At 45.4% G+C, this 25020-nt stretch overlaps 1 protein-coding gene across 4 annotated transcripts in view; it reads right to left on the bottom strand.

The window, feature by feature from the left end:
• The window catches only part of ebf1a (EBF transcription factor 1a), a 58200-nt gene that overhangs the window by 20227 nt on the left and 12953 nt on the right, over positions 1–25020 (bottom strand). For all 4 annotated transcript variants that reach the window (XM_053878822.1, XM_053878823.1, XM_053878825.1 and 1 more), the window contains exons 7-10: positions 8485–8566; positions 7924–8065; positions 5597–5727; positions 3459–3585 (exon numbers count right to left, since the gene is read on the bottom strand). In XM_053878822.1, the coding sequence (XP_053734797.1) occupies positions 3459–3585; positions 5597–5727; positions 7924–8065; positions 8485–8566 (482 nt within the window). The remainder of the gene's footprint in view (positions 1–3458; positions 3586–5596; positions 5728–7923; positions 8066–8484; positions 8567–25020) is intronic.

Genomic DNA, 25020 nt, shown 5'->3' with positions numbered 1-25020 from the left:
TGGCGTTCATTCAGTTCATAAAAAATCCTTTTCTCTGATAAAACCACTTGCAGGTAGGTGAGACTGACTGAGATGTACGCAGCAATCCAGCTGGTTAAAATTCCCTTCTTCACTTTTGTCTTACTTCACTGCCTGAGTGATTCCCACAGAGTGCACTGTGAAAAACTACTCCCAATGTTTGTCTGTGTGTGTGTGTGTGAGTGCACCGGTGGCACCCGGCCCTTAATGTGAGCTTAATATCAGCAGAAGCTGGCGCGGCGGCAGTAAGCAGGCGAGGCTGCATACTGAGGAGCGAGGGATTGCCTTTTGAGCGACATAGGTGATTCATCCGCTGCCGTCAATCTGTGACCAGTGTCTCACAGATGTACATCCACACATGGACCCCAATGGCGCCTGATTTTACCGCTCTTTATTGCACAGGGGAAGGACGGACTCGGGAGATGAATGCTACAAGGGTGACGCACAACTAAACAAGGAGATTCATTTATACAAGGAGGAAGAGGAGGAGGAGGAGGGGGGCGGCAATGACCTGATAAGCTAGAAAGAGAGTGAGAGGCAGGAGGGAGGATTAGAGGGAGAGATCTCTCCCCCAGAGGTGGGTGAGGCACAGGGCACCGTGAGGAACAGAGGGAGGATAAGGGGATAAAAAGACAGTGGAAGAGCAGAGAATGAGAAACTTTCTTTTATTCTTATCAGTGGAGAGCTTCATTGCCTTTGATGAGTCTAATTGGAGCTTTCGGAAGTCTAATGGCAGACGAGTCCTCAGAGACGTCAGCCAGCACATCACTGTAATGGCTTCTGCTCGCCACCTAAAGTCCGCTGCTCGCCCTCACGTGCAGCCGGAGCCTCGCGGACGGGAGCTGGAGGCGCAGCAGCCATGGCGGCCCTAGAGTTGTCTTTGCAAAGTAGCGGGAGCAGCAGTGTTGGGTAGGTGTTGACTTAATTAGGTCTGTGAGCCGCTCGCTTTCCACTCCTCAGCAGAAGTTGATTAGCAATGCCAGCTGTCCCCAATGTAATTCAATGTGCACGTGTGTGTGCGTGTTCATGTAATATATGAGTACATGCATTAGTGTGGAGCCGCCTGTGTGTGTGTGTGTGTGTGCTGGCTGCCAGCTGCCACGCGGTGCTGCCAATCCTCCATGATTAGTACCCACTGGCAACTGGGCTCAAACTGGTGCCAAACAGACCCAGGAGGGCAACATGGCCCCTGGTAATCCTCCATCCATCTCTCTCATGCTCCTCCTCTCTTCTTGTTTCCATACACCTCTCCAGTTGCTTTGTTCCTGCAAGTGCTCAGCTTGCTCTGCCATTATTCCCGTTCTAAACAGCTAACCTGATAAAGAATCGTCAATAGACAAAGTGAAAGAGCTGATGGGGGTTGGCGGGGGGGGGAGGCTGGAAAGGGTACAAATATCTAGTGTGGGCACGGAGCAGCGGCGGAACTGAAGAGTGTGAAGAGCAAAAGTGGGATCTCTGCCTCGACACGGTTGACTGTGTCACTGTGAAGGTGCCAGCGATCAGCAGGCGGCATCACAGTGTGTGTGTGTGTTCAGCTCCCAGTCCGTGACCTCTGTTACCTCTCACCTGTTGAGATTTCTCTGTACTTCCGCGGGAGCCAAGAGGCAGCCGCAGAGGCCAGGAATTCATCCAGACAAGCGGGAGCTTGGAGTAAGTGAATGTGACAAGGTGAAAGAGTGGAGGGCCGGGACGGGACGTGCATATGGTTTCACCATGTCTGCCGTACTGAAAACGCTGAACGCATCCCCACATATTTATGCACACGCAGCTCTGTGTGTTTGGCAGAGCGCGGTCAGTCGCACCTAGCCGTGGTGGCAAAGGCTCACCACCCATCTGCCCTCCGTCTCAGTAATGCAGTTACACTGAAGGCGTGCGCGCGCGCGTGTGCGTGTGAGCTGCCTTTGTCATAAGCGCACAAACACAGGGCTGACTTTGACACATGGACATGGTTCTTATCGGCGCAGCCTAATTAAAACACAGTCAGTGCGCGGGAAATGCATCCTAATGATGCAAACGCCTTTACAAATGTGATTTTGTCAAATGTTGGCAATCCCAGCAGGAGCTTATAGCTTAAGTCTATCAGTGCTTGAGATTACCCACAGATTTATGTGATTCACAAACTCCCTGGGGACCGGTGGCCTTGCAATGGTTAATCACTGCTTCACATTCGCTCTCTCTCAGCTGCTCTTTTCAATGCGCGGCTATAACTCTGATGCACTCGGATGTAACACCCCGGTCACTCCCGCCCCTGCACGCGGCATGAGAAATCACACTCCCTGTGTGGACCTCTCACTTTTCAATCCTGCCATCGACGGGGTTAAATCTCAATAATCCCGCTAATCAAAGGGTTAAACCTGCGTCTGACCTTCACCTGCTTCATGAGAGAGGGCGAGGACTCTTCCCTGTCTGATCCGGAGGCTCTTCCCCTCAATGACTGAGCCAAGATTCTGAATTTCACAACTGCTTAGTGCACATTATGCGATTAGACGTGTCAAAGAAAATAATAACAATGCGATTTCTGCTAAGAGGACTAGTCAGTAGTTCATACAGTGCAATAATAAGCATTTTTAAAATCCCAATACGAGCTCTTTTTGTACACGAATCATCACAATGGTGTCAGCAAAATAGTGTTACTTGGGTCAGTCTATGAAAGTGGTGCCATTAGAAGGGAGTATGCAGATAAGGTTGGAGACTAAGGCCAGGTAGTTTGGACAGGTGGAGAGAAGACACACAGACGATGTTGGACGAGGAACTTTAGAAACTGTACTTGGCAAAAGAAGAAGTGGCAACCACTGAGGTTTATGGTTGTGATAAAGGACCACATCAAGAGATGAAGAATGATACAGAATGATAAATAGTTCAAAATGAAATAAATTAAATAATGTAATTATTCACATTATAGCTTTGATATTATATATATATATATATATATATATATATATATATATATATATATATATATATATATATATATATATATATATATATATATATATATATATATATATATATATATATATATATATATATATATATATCGCCAATTGAATGTCTGATATATGATATCAAATTAAGGACATTTTGATATGAATATTGATATTCAATAAATACATGTATTATGTATCCAATGGAGTGCATCTTGCTATTACAAGGTGGTAACAAAAATGACACCTAAATCACAATAAAAATGAAAATGTCAATAGGGATCTATGCCTGAGGAGGAAGCCTATTTCTGCAGGTTCTTATATAATGTGAATCTCTTCTCAAAAATGCCTTCTTTATGGTGACTGTTTTAAATACAAAGGGTTCATTGGTGCTGTTTTTGTAGAGCTCCCCACATGGGGCTGTTGTGCATGTACAATGTGTTTCATATTTGATCAGTTCCATAGTTGAAGGCATCTTGTGTGGCAGGAGAAAAAACAGTGGCATGTAAGGGATACCTGTGTAGATGAAGCGTCCGGGCGTGCCCTTGCAAAACTGTTTGGATTTGTAGGACAGCGTGACCTCCACCACCCCCGGGATGTGCCTGGGAGGAGTCTGCACGCGGATGGCATGCGGGGTGATCAGCTAGGAAAGAGCCAGGAGACGGCAGATTACAACAATGAAACTCCATGAATAACACAAGCGGGACGGGTCATTCACAGTTTTCCTCAAAGCTTCCCATAAGGGCTGTCGACTTGATTTCTTTGTATAATCAGCATGAAAATGATGTGTAAGCGCTAAAGCCCTCCGGTGGACTCATCGCCCAAGGCAATGTCACTGTGAGGCTCGGGATGGTTATCAGCGCTGACACGGGCTCAGTAAGAGGAGTTCAAAAGCAGTTATCTGTCTATGAATAAAACACACCTTCCTCTGCAGACGTTTATTATCCTGAATGAGTAGAATATGTTCATCTCTGCTGGCCCTGTCTGTGTCTGTCAACACGTCGAGCCGCTGTTAGCCACATTAAAGCACCACTGTATCTTAAACAGGCTCACTTAGTGTGGTTGATGAGCCGACTCGCCGTGCATGTGTGTGTGCATGCTGAAGGCCTTTTGAAGGAAAGCGGGAAGAAGACAAAACACAGACAAGACCTCAGTGAGCGCTCGCTCTCTGCACGATACAGGGAAGCATGGCTCAAAGCTAGCATCGCTCAGAAGGTATCAGCGCTCCTGCCAGTTCCTGGAGAACACTAGCGCGCGCGCGTGTGTGTGTGTTGTTCCATCTATCCCTTTTATTGCTCACTTAGCTCGGCTTTCATTCTGCCACTGTCTGGCCCTGCTCACCTTTCAGTGGGATAATATGGGAGCTTTTTATAGAATTATTCCTTTACTAAAGAGAAATCTGTTTATCTGCACTGCTTGCTGACCTTCAATTTCACACATACACTAAATTTACATTTTAGTCATGTGGCAGATGCTCGGCACAAAGACATTCATAAGAAAATGGTGAGCACGAAGGCTTAACTTAATAGAAAGACAGGCGAGGAGCCGAACAGTCGCAGAAGAAAACACAGAGAACAAAAAGACAAAACAGGTTGCTGCTCAGGTTTGAAACATATTTGATGAACGTGCGCAGTTAAGTAATTAATGACGGTGTTGCATATGCATGAGTGTAATTATTTTTGCACTTGTGATGATAATGAAATATAGAATAGTGCGGCGTGTGATGAGTTTACCTTTTTACCTCAAGTATAACGGCTCTTTTATGACTTAAAAGGAGGTGTAGAACTACTTTTTGTGTGTGTGTATTCCACGTTGAAGATGCTGTGCATACAGACATGAGTGACAATATTTCACTTCCAAACATCATTGCACAATATTGAAGTAGACATTTTAGCCGAAGCTGATTTAGAGTCACAGCAGTAACATAGGAGTATTTTAAGAAATGCTTATCAAAAACTAGATTTTGACTATCAACAGTATGTTTGTATGTTTGATGTAAGACATCTTCTCGCTCTCTGTTGCCTCTGCTGCTAATGAAGAATTGCTCCATGAACAAGCACTTCACTTTGGTGATGCGCGGTGGGCCCCATGTAAAGCTGAATGTGATGCCAAATGGAGGTCCCTGTTCTAGAGTTTGCTTCTAAACTCTTCTCCACCGCAGACTTAGCTGCAAGGTGAAAAGAAGAGAGTGTTTAGAGAGAGAGAAGAGGGATGGCAAATATCGATCCCTGGCCATAAAGTTTGTTTTCAAGGCTACTCATGCTAGACTTCTTCTTAAAAAGTAAAATAAAAAAACAAAACAACTGTACTAACCATCAGGGAATGATTAATGTTTCAGCTCGAATAACCTCCGACCCTTTTTACTGAAGTATTGACTGAGAGCGTTAAAAGAAAGTCCAAAAAAGTTACTTATTTCCAATACAAAAAAGTAAAATTTACTCAAACCCAACAAGCGAGTGAAGAATCTTTTTAGGAATTTAGTTAGAGGAACTTTTTTTTTTTAACACATTGATGTCACACATCATTCCTATGTTTTGCTGCTAGGCATCTGAACATGGAATTATGTCCAAGTAGGTAAATAATAAGCAGGATTTGATTTCATTTGGGCTCCTGTTGACGTGAGACAAGCCTCAAGGCTTCACTGGAATACTGACCTCACTCCAGACCAACATGGTTCCGAAGATGACTTGTAGTCCGTCAAAGAAGTTATCCCCGATGATGATGACCGTAGCGCCCCCTGTGGTCCAGCCTTCACTTGGGCTGATGGCTTTGATGCTGGGCGTTGCTGGAAGACAACACAGATGAAGGCGGTCAGTAAGATCATGAATCTCTTTGCAACTGCCATCGCAGCACAGTCAAGACCTTTATGGCCTCAAATGTGATCCCCGCGTCTTCTCCCCCGTCTCACGTACCCACACACCTCCTCCCTCCCAGGGGTTGAGGGGCGGCGAGGAATACTAATCAGAGTGATTATATGCACCCCGTTATTAAACATCACCCCTGCCCTGCGTGTGAGGGCAGTAACGATGCGCTTGTTTTATGACACGTGGCAAAGCGTACCGGCGTGTAAATGTCAGGTGTGCTGAGTGTCTGATCAAAGGCCACGCGACCGGGGAGCCGAGCGCAGCCAACAGTAGCTCTGCCCTCGGAATACGCCGCCTTCATTATCCAAACACTTAGCTCTCTATCTGCTTCACATCTGTGTCACTACGCCGCCGTCTAACCTCACAGAGCACCAGGACACTTGGTGTATTCTGAGCCACGATATTTGTAATGTGTTTTGTAAGCTCCTGCTGAGTGTCGCTTGAAGCATATTCTGTTTTGACTTATCCGACAAAGAACATGGAATAACAACAATGAAGCATATTTTCAATAACTCGCATCCAATGTTCCACTTGACCTTATCTTGCTGTATGATAAAGCTGGAGATTACTGGATGTGATTGAAGAAAAGAGCAGCATCAGGAGGGGGGAATATATGTTTATACAAGCCCAATCTCTTTTCCTTAACAGATATGCAGCTTGTCAGACATGCTGTAATTCTGTAAAGCGGCATAATCCACTTTAGACTAGGCTGACTTTTTTGCCTGCAGCCCAGCCTTTGCTCTTTGCCTGACTCCGTGGTCTGTTGATCCTCCCCAACAAGCTGGAATGATATTTAGCCCCTCAGTCCGCCTGCAGAGATCAACATTCACCAAGCAAGCAATCTGTGGCCGTAATCACGGCCTAAGATGCCTCCTTTTCACAGCCGCTGATATTATGTGTGCTTCATGTGCTTGTGTGTGTTTGTGTGTGTGTGGATTAACCAGATGGTAGAATGTGAATCCATGTGATAGGATTATACTTTGGGGTGTTCCTCTGTGCCATCTGTTCAACTCTATGCACCGTTCATCTATTACAGCCACAATTGGGGCCCCAAACTTGTATGTCATGCAGACAAACTCCTCACACACGATGCTGCTTACAGAGGAGAGAGACAAGCAGGAGAGAAGAGCACAGTGTCTTCCTTCTTATCATTTCTTTGTAGCGGCAAGCACTGTCTGGAACTCTCCCATCAGGCTCCCCCTTCAATTCCTTCACTTCTGTTCTTCTTCCTTCCAACCCCCATTATCAGGAGAATAGAGAATCAGAGAAGAGGAAATACCCAAACAAATCTCTCTGACACATGGAACATCTGTTAGCGTGTTGCCTTCACTCTGTTCTTTCTCTGTTGATTCAAATTCTACAGTGCGTCTTTGTCAACTTCCTGAATCATCTGTGAGGCCAGGCGCTGGCCCACTGCTCCACCGTGTCCCTGCTGGATGGACATGGAGAGACACAGTCATAGCACTGGATCTTAATAGTATCTACTGTAGGCCGTCATGCAAATCCGGTCTTAGTTTTTTTGTCATTATCGTCCCTGAGGTTGACTCTCCCTATGGAGGGAAAAAAATATGTTTCTCTTATTCTATGTCTGGGAAATCGAAATGAGAAAATAACTGGATTAGGGACTTGGGAATCAGTGCTGGCTCCTAAATCATGTGCACATGTCATTATGAAGTATTAAAGGTTTGGGTCTGACTGTGCACGCTTGAATGTGTGTGTCTGCGCAGGGGGGCTTTTTGTGTCTGTGTATGGGTGTGTTTGAAAACCTGAGGGATGGGGAGTGATGGAGGGCTGGAGGATAAAAGCAGGTCTCCGAGGAAATAAAGCCAGTGTTGGCTTTAAGCAGAACAGACCTCATAAGACACATAGTGCTTATGTGAGGCAGGGTAGAAGGCCCAGAGGCAGAGACCTGAGGGGAGCAAGCCATGAGGGAGACTCAAAACTCTCTAGCTACCACTCTCCTCTCTCTCAGCACGGGTTAGAAACACTACAAGAGAAAAGTGAGAGTCTGGGAAGAAACAGGAGCCTGATAAAAGAGCAGGCAGGGAGAGGCGGGTGATGCAGACAGTATGGAAAGGGGGAACACAAAGACTTTAAGTTCTTAGTGAGATGGTTACCGTGTTCCAGATAGGATGGAGTGCCTTCCGAGGGGTCCAGTCTTCGTGCCCGCCGACCGTGTTTGGAGTTGTTGTGAACGAACATGTTGTCAGACACTGCCAGGACGTGACCCTCAACACTAACCGTAGTCGACACAACCACCTAAAGAAAGAAGGAATGAGAAGAAATAGTCAAGTCTGGAACGCACTCCAGCGCTAACAAAAGTAGTGTTAGAGAGCAATTACTGCATGGAAAGAATGGTGATAACATACTCCATTTAATGACTCTATATACCAAATATACTGGACGATTTTCTATTTAAGTGGTGAATAACAAGTTACTCAATTATATCAGTTGGTGAAAAAAGACATCTTGCTCGATGTAAAGTATGTAATTTGGGTAGATATTAAATATCAATGTTTCTAACCGTGGGGAATGACCAACACGCAAAATGAAGAAAAAAAAGGAATTAAAAGTTGGGCCACACTTTGTCCTGCTCTAACTGAGAGCGCATTTCAACTCAAAATAACCAAGTTAAGAATTGTACAAAGACAGCATGAAACGCTGTTTCATCTCAGTACCTGAAAACGTCTCATGTCTCTGGGGTTCCCTGCATTCTTCAGACAGTTCTGGTTACACTTTAGGAAGAACTTGAGGAAGAACCTGCATAGAGAGAATGAAAGAGGACAAAGCATGAGGATAAGCGCAATGGAAAAATGTTTAAATGGGGTTTGTAACGAAACGTTCAAGTACCCAAAAACTTGGGTCACAGGCTGAAAAAAAGTATTATGTACACACAGACAGTCTGTAAGTGACATTCAATGAAGAAGTTTTTTGGTGTACTTAAAAGCAGTTTTTGAATTGGAGCTGGAAAACATGCATAATAGGCCATGAAATGACTATACGAGCCAGATTTGGCCCCCGGGCCCTGACTTTGACTCCATACTAGACTCCCTGTCAATGGACTCCAGAGCAGCTACTGACTGCACCGATCACGAAAGACTCCTCTGAGTCATTGAAAGCATCATTGGAACTACTTCAATAAAACACAGCACTGGAATACAGCAAATAAAACAGCGGTGGCAGACATGCAGACTTGATACACACTCATCCATCACTTGTTTATGACAAAAGGCAGTTTTCTGTGTGAAAACTGCTGCGGGATATTGAGTAAGATGCTCCCTTGTATATCCATCTTAGCGCTCCTGTCACAGCTCGCCATAAACTCAGTGGGGCAGACGCAACCCCCCACCTATGGCCCCCCTCTGTAGGGCTGCAAAGTCCCGTAACGGAGGTTGTGCTGTAGCTACTATGCAGCTCAATGTTGCTGTTCTTGCCTCTCTCAATCTCAGTGTGAGCGACCACATCAACAGCACCTGCCATGCATTATTAATAGGCTGAGATGGCAAGTATGGCTACCCACATCAATACTTAATGAAGGTGGGAGGGGAGGGGGGGCTGGAGTAGTAAAGGGGGGGTTGTCTATGTGTGGGGGGTGCACCGGAGGGCTGAAAAACAGAAAGGGGATGGCTCACAATTTAGTCTAAGGCCCCACCCTGAGGCTTGAATCCTGACAACTTCTTCATGAACTACAGTAAATCTCTCAGCTCTCATGTCACCTGCGCCGCAGTCTGTCTCTCTGACAGTATCAAATGAGCAGCGCAAATAAACAACTCTCTATACAAATAAACAGGAACCCTCAAAAGAGTAAAAAAAAAGAAAAACATTTCCTACACCACTTCTCCTCCTCCTCCTTTTGAGAGAGCTCAAAGAAGTGCTGACAGCTGAAAGTGCTTACAATACAGATCTCCGCGAGCAAGGGAGAGAATCACTCCTTTGCTCAGCTTTTCTTTCATATGTCTTATTTTCTCCCCTCTGTTCATTTGTTATGGCTAGTGTTCTGTGCTGTGTGGCTTGTTTGGGGCCAACTGCTTTAGATATAATAAAGCACAAGCATATTCATCACGCAGGAAAAGAAAAAGCGTTACTGTATGTCAAGCAATAAGACGACCAGCTTGGGCAGACGCTTCAAGGAGAAAAACAAAAACAAGAGCCCAAAGAAGATGAATGGTCAGAGCAGGGTCTGTTGGATTTCAAGAGTTGAATCTGCAGATTATAAGCATCTGATGTAACGCAACAATTTTAAACGCCTGACAGCTGGTTAGCGGTCGACAGCAAAGACAAAAAAATGTATCTATGATCTGAATAACAAAGTGTCTTTCAGAGCTGCAGCTTTATTTCGGCTCCTGGCACTTAAGAGTTGATTCTGAATGGTGGCAAACAGAAGACATTAATAGGTGCAAGGACAGACAGAAGAGTGAGTGAGTTCGTGAAATCCGAAAGGAGAGACAGACCACCCTCCTGTATATTTTAGAAGCTGTGGGCCAATATGTCAATAATTCATGAAGCTGTGAGATGGAGTTTTTTTCTTCTTTTTACACCGCTGGTTGGACCCCACATGCTGAAGGTCTTCTATCTTTCTTATCTCTTCGAGGTCAAGGAGCAGCCTCGCAGACAGCTGCGGATTACATCCACTTGTCCACTACACCCCACCTTTCTGGCTGCTACTCCTGTTTAATTCATCAACTCCATTCATTCCCCAAATGTCTTTTTCCTCCGCAGAGGTATTTATGATGGAGCGGTGACAGGTAAGCGAAAAGGAGAGAGTTGAGCTTGTGAAGGTCAGAGGTGACCAAATCAGTGGGCGAAGAACTGAGAGTTTAAAAAAAAAAGGAACTGAGACGGAAGGGAAAGCAGCGTCTTATTGGCTGATGCATTTGTCCCCTCAATCTTCTACATGCATGGATCATCTGATTCATTATTTACATGACTTAAGGTGTCTGGAGCCAGTCGCACGGAAACATTACAAAACTGTCGCATGTTGACTTGCCTGCGCTCGAGCTCACGTCCCTGGAGCCAGGGGACTGAAATCACCACGGCCCACATTTTCATGGATCAACAGTGTGTCTGTTTGTGTGGGGGGGATTAATATATAATCTGATTGACAGCTGACCAGGAAATATGGACAGAATTCTGTTGACAAGAACTGGTCTGTTGTTCAGTGCCTTACTTATATAGCAGGGGAACAGCCAGCAGTCTGTCATAAACCACAGATTTAGTTAAAGTAGCTTTGTTGGGTATGTTTTTTTTCTTCAGACATCCATCTCACATACCTATGGACTAGCTTTTTAAATTTTAAATGTTTATATAGCTCAAATATTAATTACAGTTTTACAAAGACGGCTTCTATGCTGAAAACGCCCCATTAAAGTGAGTGACAAGGACTATAAAAGTGGACAACACTCATTGCTTATTCCCAATAAACCCACAATCCTTTGCTTTATGTGGCGACTCCGGTAGTTTCAACTATTTGAAAAATGAATGAGTGAATCATTCAGAAAAGCTTTGAACAAAACCGTTACCACACAGCGACGCAGTGAAACATTTTTGCTGTATTTTTTCCACGACACAAACCCCTGTGGCACCCCGACTGAGATGCAGTGATTTAATTTCTCATGACCTACATTAGGTTTTCACAAATCAAAGTTATCATTTTATAAATTCTAGGAGATGATTATTGTGTTTTACCACAAGGGTGAAGCAAAGTAATCACCTCATTATCTTTTCAAAACCTCAAATGCACTGTGAAACTGCTGCGAATTGTTTCCTGCACGGAGAGAGTTTTTGTAGGATCTGGCTGTCTTGAAAAACAATCCACTGAGGCTTCGCAGTGGTCTTTGGGAAAGACAAAAACATGGCCCTTTTGCTCACAGCCACAGACATACTTCCTCATCTTTCAGGGAAAAACAATGCAATGAGGTCGGTCAACACACAACAAAAAAAGTCTTAACACAAATAAATCTTGAAATAAAACAGAAATTATATAATAGAAATATTTCTTCATGCTCAGTTTTATAGTTCCAATGTGACTTCACGAGGGCCACATAAGTGCAGACAAAGGGACCCACGTGGCCTCACACGGGCCTCACAGGTCTACATTAAGGTGATATTTCAGCTTGCTGAAGACAACTCTTAAAACATGGCAAAGCCTCATCCTGCCCCTTTAATCGGTTCAAAATAAACCACAGTGTTTCATCACAGGACTTGTAACAGAGCATCTGACACATCAATAGATTTGGATATGACACAGAAAGTCTCACTAATTCCCAGAGTCAGATAAGGTCAGTCTCTTGATTGATACACAATTGTATTCCAATAAATCAATGAAAAGCAAAACATCTTCAGAAGGCTGGTTGTTTGGAGCAAACATCTGGAGCGCCTGACTCTCTTCTGGTGTCTCTGCCCTATTTAAGAGATTAAAAAGCCTTGCATGTCTCCAAACATGTACTTCTTTTTTGAATCAACGCAGAGGTTTGGCTCCCGCTGCCTCTGCACATCTTGTTTGATTTTTGGGGCGCTCGCTGGTTTCAAGCTGTTTTACTGTGTAGACTCCACAGCAAGAAATATTAGGGCTGCAAATTGCCGCGGCGACTGGATTAAATGAAATAAAACCATTTTGCGCTCACGTAATTACCCCCCGACACAGGATTGGCTCTGGAAGTGAATTTGTGTAAATAACTGCTCGGTCTCTTAAAGCCTCATGGCATTAATTTTTAACAGAAAAAAAAAGAGAAGTGAAAAATAAACACCCGCTGCCTTCGTGATTTAACGATCTCATACTTTCATCATATCATAACCAGCATTATTTGTCACTTTGGAGCAATTAAACACAAAATACCCCTCTGTCCATAAAGAACAAAACAAGGAAAGCAATTACAACACAACTTTTAAGTAATCCCTAAAGCATCTAAATATTATTAGAGTGGTGATAAAGAGTGTCTGCGTGATTAGTTCACAGCCAGGACGCCTCCGAGGGACAATACTTTTATATTTTCTCATAATTCTACAAAATTGCCCACAAATGATGTAAAGACTTGCTTTGCTTTGTCAAATTCAATGTAGATCACTTCAACAGGCGTTTAAAGTTCCACTTGCTGCTCGCTTGTTTGGTTCTCGGGCGGAATATCACTTTCTATTTGAGTTAGATTTAGAACTTTGACTCTGTGGAACGTCCAGCTTTTCTCTGGGTCAAGTCTGTACAGGTGATATGACCCCACATTGTGATGTGTAGTGCATCAACTCACTACAAAGTTGCTTGAAAGTCTGCCGCAACATCACATTTTCATTTAATTTATTGTGGGCAAAATGTCGCAATATTACAGCGATATCAAGGCCATAATCATTCAAAAATCATATTCAATTATTTATTTTTTCTCTTTTTTCTCACTCCTCACAAACATTCTTTTAAACATCTGCTGCAACTACAATGCTAACTAAATCATTAGCTCAGCATTTTTTGCGCCGAGTGTGAGGTCAAATGTCCCTGCTCATTTTTCGGAACTATGAATTGACCTGCTTCAGATCAGGAGAGTGACCCTGGTGTTGTTGGCGGCCACCACTGTTTGGTCATGTTTCTCATGACTCGGAAGGTTTGCTAAATGCAGTGCCAGCTACTGCGTCGGAGTTTGTCTGTGAGGAGGGGAGACGAAGCCAGTGGAAAAATAACAGAAGCCAAAGCAGAAAATGCAGCGCTGCGCTGCATTAGATCACATACAGCATATTAAAGTAAGTGCTTATATATGTTTATCTGACACACTGGTTACAGTCCTAAAACTCCACCTCCAATTGTGACAATTCCATCTCCAAATTCATCTAAAACAAATTTTCTTTCTGTCAGTTGTTATTTTTGATTGTTTTTTAAAAAGGTGCCCCCGAACATGTCATGTTCTGTTGGCTGATGACAACAGAACAAGTGCCAGTGGATAGCTGACCAAAGTTCAGATGGACAATTCCAATCAGTTTGAGAAATGAAGGAACTCACCAAATATGCGTTTGATTCATATTTTCTTAGGCTCTTCACGTCTGCGCTGCATTTCTTTCAACCACACGCTTCTTCTGCCTCCTCAATCTCTTCATTGTGTTGTTGCGACACTGTAAAACTGTCCGAGGGTGAAGCTATAACTCAGCCATCTCCTCTCCCCCCTCCCCATCCATTTCTGCCGAACAGATCATCTCCAGAAGAAAAGCACTGTGTCTGGCTCCTAATATGCTTCATGAGGTGTGTAATTCACTGTGCTCCAGAGGGGAGCCATTTGTCTCGGGGGTTAACTAAGTGACACAACAGCACTTCCCCACGCCTGTTACCACCACAGGACATGCTGAACTAATCTAGGCAGGTAGGGGAATGGAGGATCCGCTCCTCAGCAATTAAGTGTGCGGATTGTTCAGGAAATCAATCCTGATGAAGTCGGAGTGGGGTTTACATGAAGTGTAAATATTTGTGAGCAAATATAACGCTGCAGAGAACAATAAATATGCGGCTTAACAGAGAGGCAAATCTGGCTCTTTAGAGAATCATACGTCTTCCTTGTCTCCTCTTTTGTGTGTTTTTCTTTCCCTCCTCTGGTTACAGACTTTCTCCGCTCTGCAGTTCTTTCCGTCACTCCTTCCGCTATGCATCACTGACACTTCAACCATGAGCCTGACTGGCTTGTTTTCTTGGTGACCTGTCTCCCTGCCTGCAGTATATGTTTAAGCCTGGAAGCGTGCACACACATACACAGACACATGTGCACACGCACACTAATTTAGGGAGATTTATGAGCGGGGCCTTGCACCAGGAGCCGTGCAGGCTGACCCCAGGGGCGCAGGGGGGCACTGGAAGTTGAGGGGGCTGGCTCCACCATGGAGGGGCACATTAATAATCGAGAACCAGGTCTGTCTGTGGCCCTCGGACACCAGACTGCGGTGGCCCAGTTTACTTCAATACCAAGTTAGAAGCTTGGAAGGGGGGATCATTTGATAGAGAGATGAAGGGATGGAAGCATTCCTGTAGAGTGCTGCTTCTCAAAGTAGCGATGCGCACCTCTATATTGCCCTTATGTCTATCTTAAGTGTCATGATTTATTCACACAGAACATCTCACTGTGTTGCAAAATTCATCCGCAGCTCGGTCTGAGCATCGTCCCATCCTCCTGCTCCCTGTATCAGCCTGATGTGTGTGCATGTCATGTCAGCTGAATTTGCCCCATCGTGAAATATTTCTCAGAACAAATGGACCCTGGAGGAGAAAGACGGAGGTTCCAGGGGAGATCCTTGCCGCCTTGTCGCCGCTCAGGGAGAAGCATCACTAGGGAGAGATAGTTCCTTGCTTCCCGTCGAGCAGCAGATCCAGTCCTGCAGCTCGGGGACAGAAGTCCCAGAGACACTTAACCAATTGTGTTTCATCCATTTCCTCCGAAAAGGATCATTCAAAATTCAACTGAAGAACTGCACAGGGAGCGTTGAACGACAGGCAATGAGATCTCAGTCGCTTACCGGCGCTAGCGTTAACAACTTGTAGCCTGATGACAGTGGTACCTGCAGCGTGACTTTACACAAAAAACAAAGGAATGAAATCCTCCCAAGTAAAGATCTGCGATGGAGTGTGGGCCACTACGTGTGTGTGCATCAAAGCCACGATGAATAAGAGGCTGTCTGGGTGATAGACAAGCTTGGCAGGCAATGTTGATTGAAACACTTCCTCCCTCGGCCCCGGCCCATTAATCTGATGGAGACAGCGACCCGGGAGTGAGCCCGAGTGAGAGAACGCTCCAGGCTTCCCGATCACAGGAGTAATGAAGGGTCCTGGTCCTTCTCACCTCGGAGCTGTCCTGCCACGCCGGGACGCTTGGCTACCCTGTCCAAACCAAACTCTGCCCTCGTGGGACTGACCAGTGAATAATGGCCCTGTCATCGGCCGTGGTAGACGGCACCACAGAGCCAAAGGGGGGGTGTGACCGTGTGTGTGTGTGACCGCAGGCTCACGGCGATCCGTGTGCCTCCCTGCGCAGCCATTTACACTAATGTTCTCCTCTGTAGCTCAGTTAAAGACTGATGTATTCATATTGAATCGTGTTGATTTAAGCACACATTCAACTTAATGCATAATGCATCAACTATATATAGCTTGATAAAGAGCATTATGTCCAACGGGGACCGGCTCCATACATTGCGGCGATGAATGTGCTGCTCGCGAAAGTTCGTTCTTTTTGTTCCATTTAAGCACGGCATTAAATCATAACTGCGACTCGGACTGTGCGCAGGCTCAAGGTTATGTTGCTAAATGCAGCAGGATCAGAAAGCCGAAACTTAATTAGTGTGCTGGGTTTGTTCTCGGGTGAAAAGTTGCTCACTGCAATGGGTCTTAGGGGAGGAATCTGGGAGCATGGAGCCAGAGTGTGTGACAGGGGAAAGACGGACTGATGGTGAGCAGAGAGCCAGCGTGTGCCAGCCTTGAAGTGTGTTTTGGCGCGGCGTCCCTCTCTGTTTATCAAACATATTACAGCTCCTTCTAGATTCTCACCTGCACTCCCCCAGCCTGCTACATATGGCCCACCAATCACAAAATAAGGAATCACGCATACATTTGCATGGCTAATGGCCGACCCTCTCCATTTAATATGCAAATTTCCTGAAACATTACTGAATACCGTCTGTTCTAAATGAATAAATTTGAATCGCAATTAGAATAATCCTTTATAATTAATGAAAACTGTCAATTCTGGTTCATAAGTAATTTGATTAAAGTGGTGATGGGACACTTATGAAGTTCATCAGGCTGTACGGAGAGTGAGAAATATTGGTACGCCAGCACGCCGACATCCATACCCACGCGCAGCCCGGAGAGCGGCGTGACAAGCAACAGCAGGGCTTTAAGATGTTTCATTGATCGCCATCATTAATAAACGCGTGAGAATCGCCGTCACGCTTTTGCACCCCTTTATGTTTTTTTACTCTTTTACTCTTTTATTGCTGTGGTGAAACAACCGATCAGTCACCAGCGTCTGCCACTTGACAGAAAAGTGGAGGTGTGATTGAAAAGGTTTCCCGGCCTTGTGCTGCTGTGTCAGTGGCCTGTCTGTCCAGGGGAGACACTGATGGACTGTCGAGCAGAGGCGGCCCCACGCACCACTGCCAAGTCACGACAGAGGCTTGAAACACTTCGGATGCTTTGGAAGGGAACCGTACATGTTTACAGTTTGCCTTACGCAATATATTATTATAATACGTTATTATGTCCGGATGTCTTTGAAGATAGAATTCATTCATCCATTGCCTTTGCTTTGTCTTCAACAGCCAAGAGGCAGACTCGAGATAGGCTCCCCTCCACTAACCTTCAAGGTCCCCTCAATGTAATAGCATGGATATATAGTATAGGTAGGCACAGCTTTATTTTTACTTCTACATGACAAGAAGAGTGCAGCATGTTACAGGCATAAGCCTCATGATCTGCAGTACACCACACGTGACGTAGCACTGATATAAAACAGTGATCCAAAACAAGCATGGACAGTCGCCAATCGTGCTCCTGTACAGCACACTGTCAAGTGTAACTGCTGAAGAAAAGGTTGCCTGGCGTGCAAATGTCCATCAACATTCTCTACCATGAAGTGACTCGCGGCGAGGCACGCTGCTCCTGAAGCGCCTAATGGTGTCACTTCAATGAGGGTAGTTGAGCAGTGAGAAACAACTGCAGTGTGTATCCCCAGCCCTGCGTGTGTGTGAGCACGCCCACTTCAATATGAATACGCGAGTGTGTTTGCGTGGCTCCCACCCAATAATAATGGTCCAGATAGTATAGAGCCTTGCACACTAATTAGCCAAATGACTGAGAAAATAGCAGCCTGCTAATTAATGGGTATTATGGCATTTCAGAAGTCACCGCTCTAATTGGGAGAGAAGTGAGCCTCCCATTTCCATACCGCAGTATTATCGGCTTTATCTATCTGTCGCTCCATCCACCTACTTGGCACGTGTGCTTTTAAGGACGCTCTTCCTCACACGCACACGGAACGTAATGAGGCTGCACAAGCTCCCATTTCTCATTCATATACGGGCCATGTCCATAGAATACTGCCAAGTTTGTCGGCTTTTCTCTTCCAAACCAATGAGCTTTAGCAGCCACCATCCGCTTCAACCACAGAGAGTCAGAGGTCACCCCACTAAACATATTTGTAACCTCTGAATCATAACATTGTATGTTATTACAGAATATCTTGATATTGCTTTGAGGGTTCTAATGCAATTGAATTGGAGTGTAATATATTGCTTCTGAATAATTCTTCCCACTTTTGTATGTAAGTGTGCGCACGTGTGCCGCCGAGCCCCTCGACACACTTGCATGTAGCCGTAAACGCGCATCCCCCATAGGTGCCTCTTAACCCTATCAGGCAGTGGGACGATCAAAATAGATTTGCATTCAAATGCCACATGCTCAGTATCAAATATCAAATCAAGCTCGAGTCACGGAGACAGACAGACAGTCACCTCCTCCACCGCCCCCCCAAGCCTCGCCGCCTTTCTCCTCGCTGGGTCCCAGGGACTCCCATTCTACCCTGGACAAGCTCGATGGAGGAGTGACAGGCTGTGGCCTGGGCTTGATTGACAGCCTGTTGAGGCCTCACTTTCCACACACCCGGCTTTTGCTACACACTCTCCTCCGCTTTCCCCCCGCGCGGGGTGTCTGCGATAGCCCGTGGGCTAGTGCCCTGCAGGCTGCACAGCACTATACATACAAATCACAGTGTGTCAGCCCCGTGAAAGGGCCCATTTTGACTTTGTCCTTGTAAAGTCAGGCCCCCCTTGAAGCAAGCTGGAGCTGCATCCTGCCTCTTTACCCGCTCTCTCATTCTTATTCACACACACGGGCTGATGCATGATGAAACTCAAACACAACACGGGAAAATGGCAGATTTAAACGCTGTGCTAATGGGCAGCACCTCACAGGAGCAGCGTATAAATACATCATCAACAACACACAGCCACATAGACAGTCAACAAACACTGCGATGGCCAAGACCCGAGGCCTAATCTCACACACTCAGTCAGTACACCTGGTTAATGTTAAGAGGGCAGTTATAGTCAATTACATTCCCATATAACGCATAAACCTCCACCCTGCCTGTGCCGAAAGAGTAATTGAAAACAGGCGCAGGCAAAAAGTCAACTTCCCACCCCTGACTTGCCCCATTCAGAATAGATGATGTCTTTACATTCCATATTGCAAAGTAGTGCTCCAGGTCAGGAGGGGATGGGCTGCCATTTGGACATAACGCAGTCAAAAAGAGCAGGCGACGACAGAGGCATATGAGGGACAAATGGGGGGAGACAAAGGGAGGGGAAAATGGTTTTGCAAAAGCTTTGTCTCCCAGGTAAGGTCCCGGGGAGGAGATGCGAGCGATGGGATGCGGGGGTGGCGGACCAGCGGACGGGGTATCTCGTGGGTCTGCGGGGCAACGGTTGTAAGTAGGAGTTGAAGACTGACAGGTGACATTACCCTGCGTCATGGCTGGTGGGACAGAGGGACAGAGGGCGCGATGGTTATCCATGCAGAGAAATGTCAGCGTCCAGACACCGCTGTGACACGCACACACATGCATACAAGTGAACGCAGGCACACAAAGATGCAGGACAAAGGAGTATGAAGTCTTTGAGAGTGGAAGCTCAGCTACAGTGGGGACCGATGAAGAGATTGCATCGCTTCCATTTTTAGTAAAAGGAAATGAGAATAAAAAGCTGTATAAAAGGGGAAGTGACTATCAACAAGCTACAACCAGGCGTTTATTCACCGCTCCTATTCACCTGCTCCTTCTCCAGAAGTTGCATCGACTTTCTCTCTTCGCGTCTGACCATCGCCCATCTGTTCTCCAGGATTTTCATTAAAACCTTCCCCGATTTTGGCAAAGATTGTAAAGTGTCCATATTGCTGCTCATTCGACCCCATTGATTTAGTGTTTGGTTAAATATTCACGACTGTGGATGCAATTAACATGCTGTTAATGAATAATTGATCGCATCTTAAGCGGCCATAAAACTCATGCATATTAATTATTGAAACAGGAAATATGAAAAAAACAACCTTCCTTGTTTTGCCTCAATCAGCCTTCTTTCATTTTGTTCCTTTCGTCAGGAAGGCATGTTGAGAGTATGCAAGAGGGAAAAGTGAGCGCGTGCGTGCAAATGTGTGTGGATGGGACTACGACGGGCACAAAGGGCTATGAACACTATGCAAATGCATCCCATAAACTCCACTTTAACGGCTCTTATATGCATTTAACCAGCCTTTGAGTACAGCCATTCGACTTCTACATACATCTCAATGTGTGTGCGAGTGCTTTGGTTTGATGCAAGGTTCAGAGCGCTTTTTTCCAGGACAGCCACAGTCGAAAAGATGTAGTTACTGCTGACGGTATTAAACACAGCCAAAACACACATTTTAGTGAGCAAAAGTATTAATAAACTGGCCTCAAATTCTCTCTCACTATCTCTCCATTTGTTATTATGGACAGCAATTCATTCTTGATAAACTGCAGTGAGGCACTCGCAGCTTTTCATAGTTAATAAAAATATAAATGCCACTGTAAAGAATACAAACTGAAGAGTGAGTGAGTGTTGCTCAAGCCTGTGAATAAAGAATACATATGCTCCTTCACACAATGCTAAACATCCAAACTTGCCATTGTGTCACTTTGAAAGAGGGTGACACCCTAACTGGTCTAAATATAGTTCCATTCATACCAAGAAACAGATTAAGGGTCACAGCTAACCGTTGAGCATGTTTCCAGATTGTGGGGAGACACTGAGGTGACCCAAGGAAAACAACTCCAACAAGCTTTGGGGCCGAGTGTAACCACAGACCTTCTTGCTATAAGGCAGCGGTGCTAATCCAACTTGACAGAGCAGCCATTATGAGAACACGACATAAGCCGATGCATTTAAATGAAATATAAAACTACACTTCCCAGAAGAATAGATGACGGACACGATTAAACATCAGTGACTCAAGAGCCGTGTTAACTTATGGCAAAGGTAACTTCTGAAGATGCATATTTAGGTAACAAGCAAGGTTGGCTCAGCAATATCTCAAAACTTTAGCAACCATTTCTATCAACCAAAAAACAAGAAAAAATATTCTATTTATATTTTAAATAGAAGGTCATGCGTTCAACAGTAACTCCAGAAGAACCGTCGGAATCAGCTTTTCTTGCTTCTTGTGAACATTTCCTGAACATTTCATTCAAATACTTGACTCTTTCCAGGTATTTAGCTGTCTCAAAGACTGACAAAAATGTAACCTAGGTGAAGGTGACACATTTCATGAAATGTAAAATGCAAAATGTTTTAACACGGAAACCACGTCTTTGAACACTTCCAGGAAAACACCACTTTAATTTGTCACTTGTTTATTTAGCAGACAAAAACCCTGTGGAGGTGTGTGTGTGTGCATTGCTTGTGCGTGCCATCTTGTCCACGACATCTCACTAACTACTTCGCAGTGTTGGTGCCTTGGAGGTAAAAGTGACAAGCCGTCAATTGTGTTTCAATAAAAAAAAAAAAGCCTCTCATCATCCTTGCGCACGTTTTCCTCTCTCTGATGTTGGTTTGATCAAAGAGGCAACACTTTGGTAAAAATAGAGAGGCACCATGCTGCTCCAGACTGATGAATGGCGGCCAGCCCCCCAGTCAAACTCTGCCCCTTTCTGTCTTCGTCTGTATCGATACATTTTGTTCTCGCGATCCCTTCCAGTACAGCCCGCCAGTAAACTTAAAGGACCCAAACTTAATATTAGTGATGTAGCTGTTTTGCTGTTTCTACTGCCAACACAACCTCAGCATGGTTTGTATCTCAAAGAGAAAACCCAAGAGCAAATACTTCGGTGTCCAAAGAGTGACTGAGGCAACTGAGTGTCTGGCTTTCATCTCACCGAACAGGTTCATCCAACGGTGAGATTCCTCAAACGCATCTTGGGTTTATCACTATTGGTGGGCAGGCACAGGCAGAAGAAAACAAAGCGCGCATAAAGAGAAGGGGCGAAACTGATGCGGAGGAAGGGGGGGGTGGAAGGTAGCTGTCTCCGTGGCCAACTCTCTGGGTGTGGGAAAGCAGAGCACCTAACACAGGTTGGCCTGGTTTCAGTAATGAGTTTGATTCTTCGCGCTGCCTCCCCAGCCTCACTAGGGACCAGGGATGCATAATAACATCCCGCGCGCGCGCGCACACACACACCGGTCTATGGGGAGCTAATTATTCTCACCTGTGTTAATTATCGCTGTAAGCCAATCAGTGGACTCACTGCTAATTAGGCAGTGTAAGGTCTGATTAGTGTTTTGCAGCGGGCCTCACTCAAACTGTTATCCACCATACTGGTGCCCCGAGGCGGCAGAGGAGAACAGGTGGATGCTTGTCCTGCCTGGAAAGGGCTGTGTGTGGGTGTGTGTGTGTGCGCTCAGCCTCCACAATAAATAACCGAAGGACAGTCAGAATTTGCAATAAAGAAAGGCGAATCACTTCAGTTCAGGATTAAACTTCCGGTAAAAAAAAGAGAAGACGATCCCAAATGCCAACACCTCCAGCACCCGCTCAGTTAATTGGCTCTGGTTTTGGGTCACTTGTTTTATCTGGACAAACAGCCCTTGTGCCCTTTCAGTTAATGAGGACTGATCCAGGATCAGTTCTGTCACTAATGGCTGCTTTTGTCAAGATAACCCCGCGGATTGATCCGCGAATCATACGTGCAACCTGTGTTCTGACCCTGGAGTCCGGTACAGCTATATCGCTTCATATAATACATACACCTATATGTATCATATGCAGTGGGATGGGGCCTGAGGAGGACCAGAAGAAGGCAAGAAAAGCAGAAAGGATAAGGAGAGAATGGAGAAGAAAGAGGGGGGGAAAGAGGCTGGTGGAGGAAACCTTCCCCTTATGACATGATTGATTTTCTTTCAGAGGCTTGAGCCTGTCACCGCTGAACACTTGGTCCCCAATACACCCGCACACACAAATGCTGTGCCCTGACCTCCACGTGTGCCTGCTGGTCCATATTGGGTCTAATGACACCGGGGCCTCCCACAGATCAATACTAAGCTGTCACTCAGCCAGCGAGCACACACGCACACACAAACACACTGACACGCCGGAGCAGACGGACAAGCGCATGCAGATGCAGGGGCACACACATGTGAGGTAGGGTATGCGTTTGCACATTTGTGAACGCTGGAAGCAATGTTTTCTACCACCTCAGCAGATGCCCTCCGCCCACACACAAATACACACAGCGGACCAAAGCCATACTCTCTCTCGCTCCTCAGCCATTTTCTCACCCTCACATTGAGAGTCGGGCCCTTGATGTAATATTGATGAGCGCCGATGGAGGCACTATAAAAAGTGATAGGTCCTTGTGTTGGTAAATTATAAATTGTCATCGATTTAATGTCAATTCCCACATTCACACTCACACACTCCTATCAAAATAGACTAGTAATTTGCCCCTCAGAGATCTTTTTCAACGTCATTCACCTCCATTGCTTCCTGTCCCCTTTCTTCTCTCCATCTATTCTCTCTCTCCCTTTCCTCCTCCTCCTCAACAATCTCAAGCACTCATCCGCCTCTCTCCACACACATCTCAAGTGCCACTTAGAAAACCAGACTGGGGCTTCAGGCCAACTCCTGCTCTCACTGGTCCCAGTGTTTGCAAGTGTGTTTTGCTTCTGAGCGATAACTTGTGAGACTCTTGGTGCTTTCGAGTCAACGCTGCCGCACGTTTCAAACAGACCTCATTCCTTTATTCCCCCTCCTGTTTTGAGAGCGATTTGCTCTCTCTGCAGCTGCTGTAAATACAACAATATTCTCAACCCTAACCAAAGACAATCATGATGCGACACGTGCAAAAAACTGTAAATAAAATGGACATTTAAAAGACTGACTAGTACAAGTAAAATGCTTCTATTTTAATGCTTACTTCGGTCTTATAATCCCACTTCCCATTAACTCAAAAAGGCAGATAAAAGACAGTACAAAAAAAAAAAAACGTAAACAGTAAAAAGCTCTGGCTAAAAACATTTGTTTGTCTCTGTTAAACCACTAATTATAGCCCGGCACAACGCAGGGCAGATGCAGGCTAATTCACCATTAGGCCGTTTGGTGTTTATTAAACTTTTATAATGTGATCACTCTGATAACGGCGCAATTGTTTCCCTGGGCATGTGTGATTATACGCTTGCACCCCTCTGTCCCCTTGTAATGGCTCCCGCCGAGAGTGTGTGTCCGCTCGCATGCCTCTGTGTGTGTGTGTGTGTGTGTGTGTCTTGGAGCATGTGGACTAGTGTTTTCCATTTCTCATTAGTGTGGCACAGACTCCTGCTGCAGGGTCAGTTCAGGGGGAGAGAGAGTGTGTGATTGTGTGTATCTGTTTGAGGGGGAGTGGGGTGGTAATGAGCGCAGGAACATAATACTACGGCGTCCATTAATGCTCTGAGGCAGTGACATTAGGCATACTTAACTAATAGAGCCAGTCTCTGCAATTACGCACTGTTATCTCCGCTGCTTTAGACGGGATCCGGCTTTAATAAATGTTTGTAGTAATGTGATAAATGCCAGGTTTGCTCATTTGTAATCCACACTGCGGGACAAGAGGAAGCTTGTACATCTAATTGTTTTCATTCAACAATGTGTTTGACTCCTCTGTAGGAAAATAATCTTCTCTCCTACAGGTGCTGTCTGTGCCATCGCTCCGTCTCTCTTAAATGTCTCCATTTCTCTTCCTCTCCTCTCCGCTGTGTAACACTGTCCTGCTGTCAACCAGAGAAAAGCGGGACGGTACCCGATGCCGACTGTCACGTCCCTGCCGCTTCTTCTTCCCTCAGCTCTCGTCTCGCTTTCATCCATGCCCACATCAGAGCGTGGCCGTGATTGTGTGTGTAAACATCTTGTCATGCTAACACGGGCGTCATGACAGAGGAGGGATGCGCTTTATTAGCGGAACGCGAGCAAGACCGTCCTTGCGGTTGAACGTGTACGTGTGGGCTGAAACATCACTCTGTTTGTGAGGCCGGAGTGTACATGACAATACACTTGTGGCCCTTCAAAAACACTTCCTTATGAACTACAGGTGTCCACAGAATACAGTCAGCTAAAACGCATCAGTCACCAACGGCTACTTTCTGCTGCAGAACTTGAATCTGATTCTGAGTTCAGCTGTGTTTTAAAAAGTTGAATTGAAATAAACTTTATTTTA

The sequence above is a fragment of the Synchiropus splendidus genome, chromosome 11 (assembly GCF_027744825.2).
Source record: "Synchiropus splendidus isolate RoL2022-P1 chromosome 11, RoL_Sspl_1.0, whole genome shotgun sequence".
Taxonomy (NCBI): Eukaryota; Metazoa; Chordata; class Actinopteri; order Syngnathiformes; family Callionymidae; genus Synchiropus; species Synchiropus splendidus.
The sequence above is the reverse complement of the archived record's forward strand: the minus strand, read 5'-3'. Positions and strand labels throughout refer to the sequence as shown.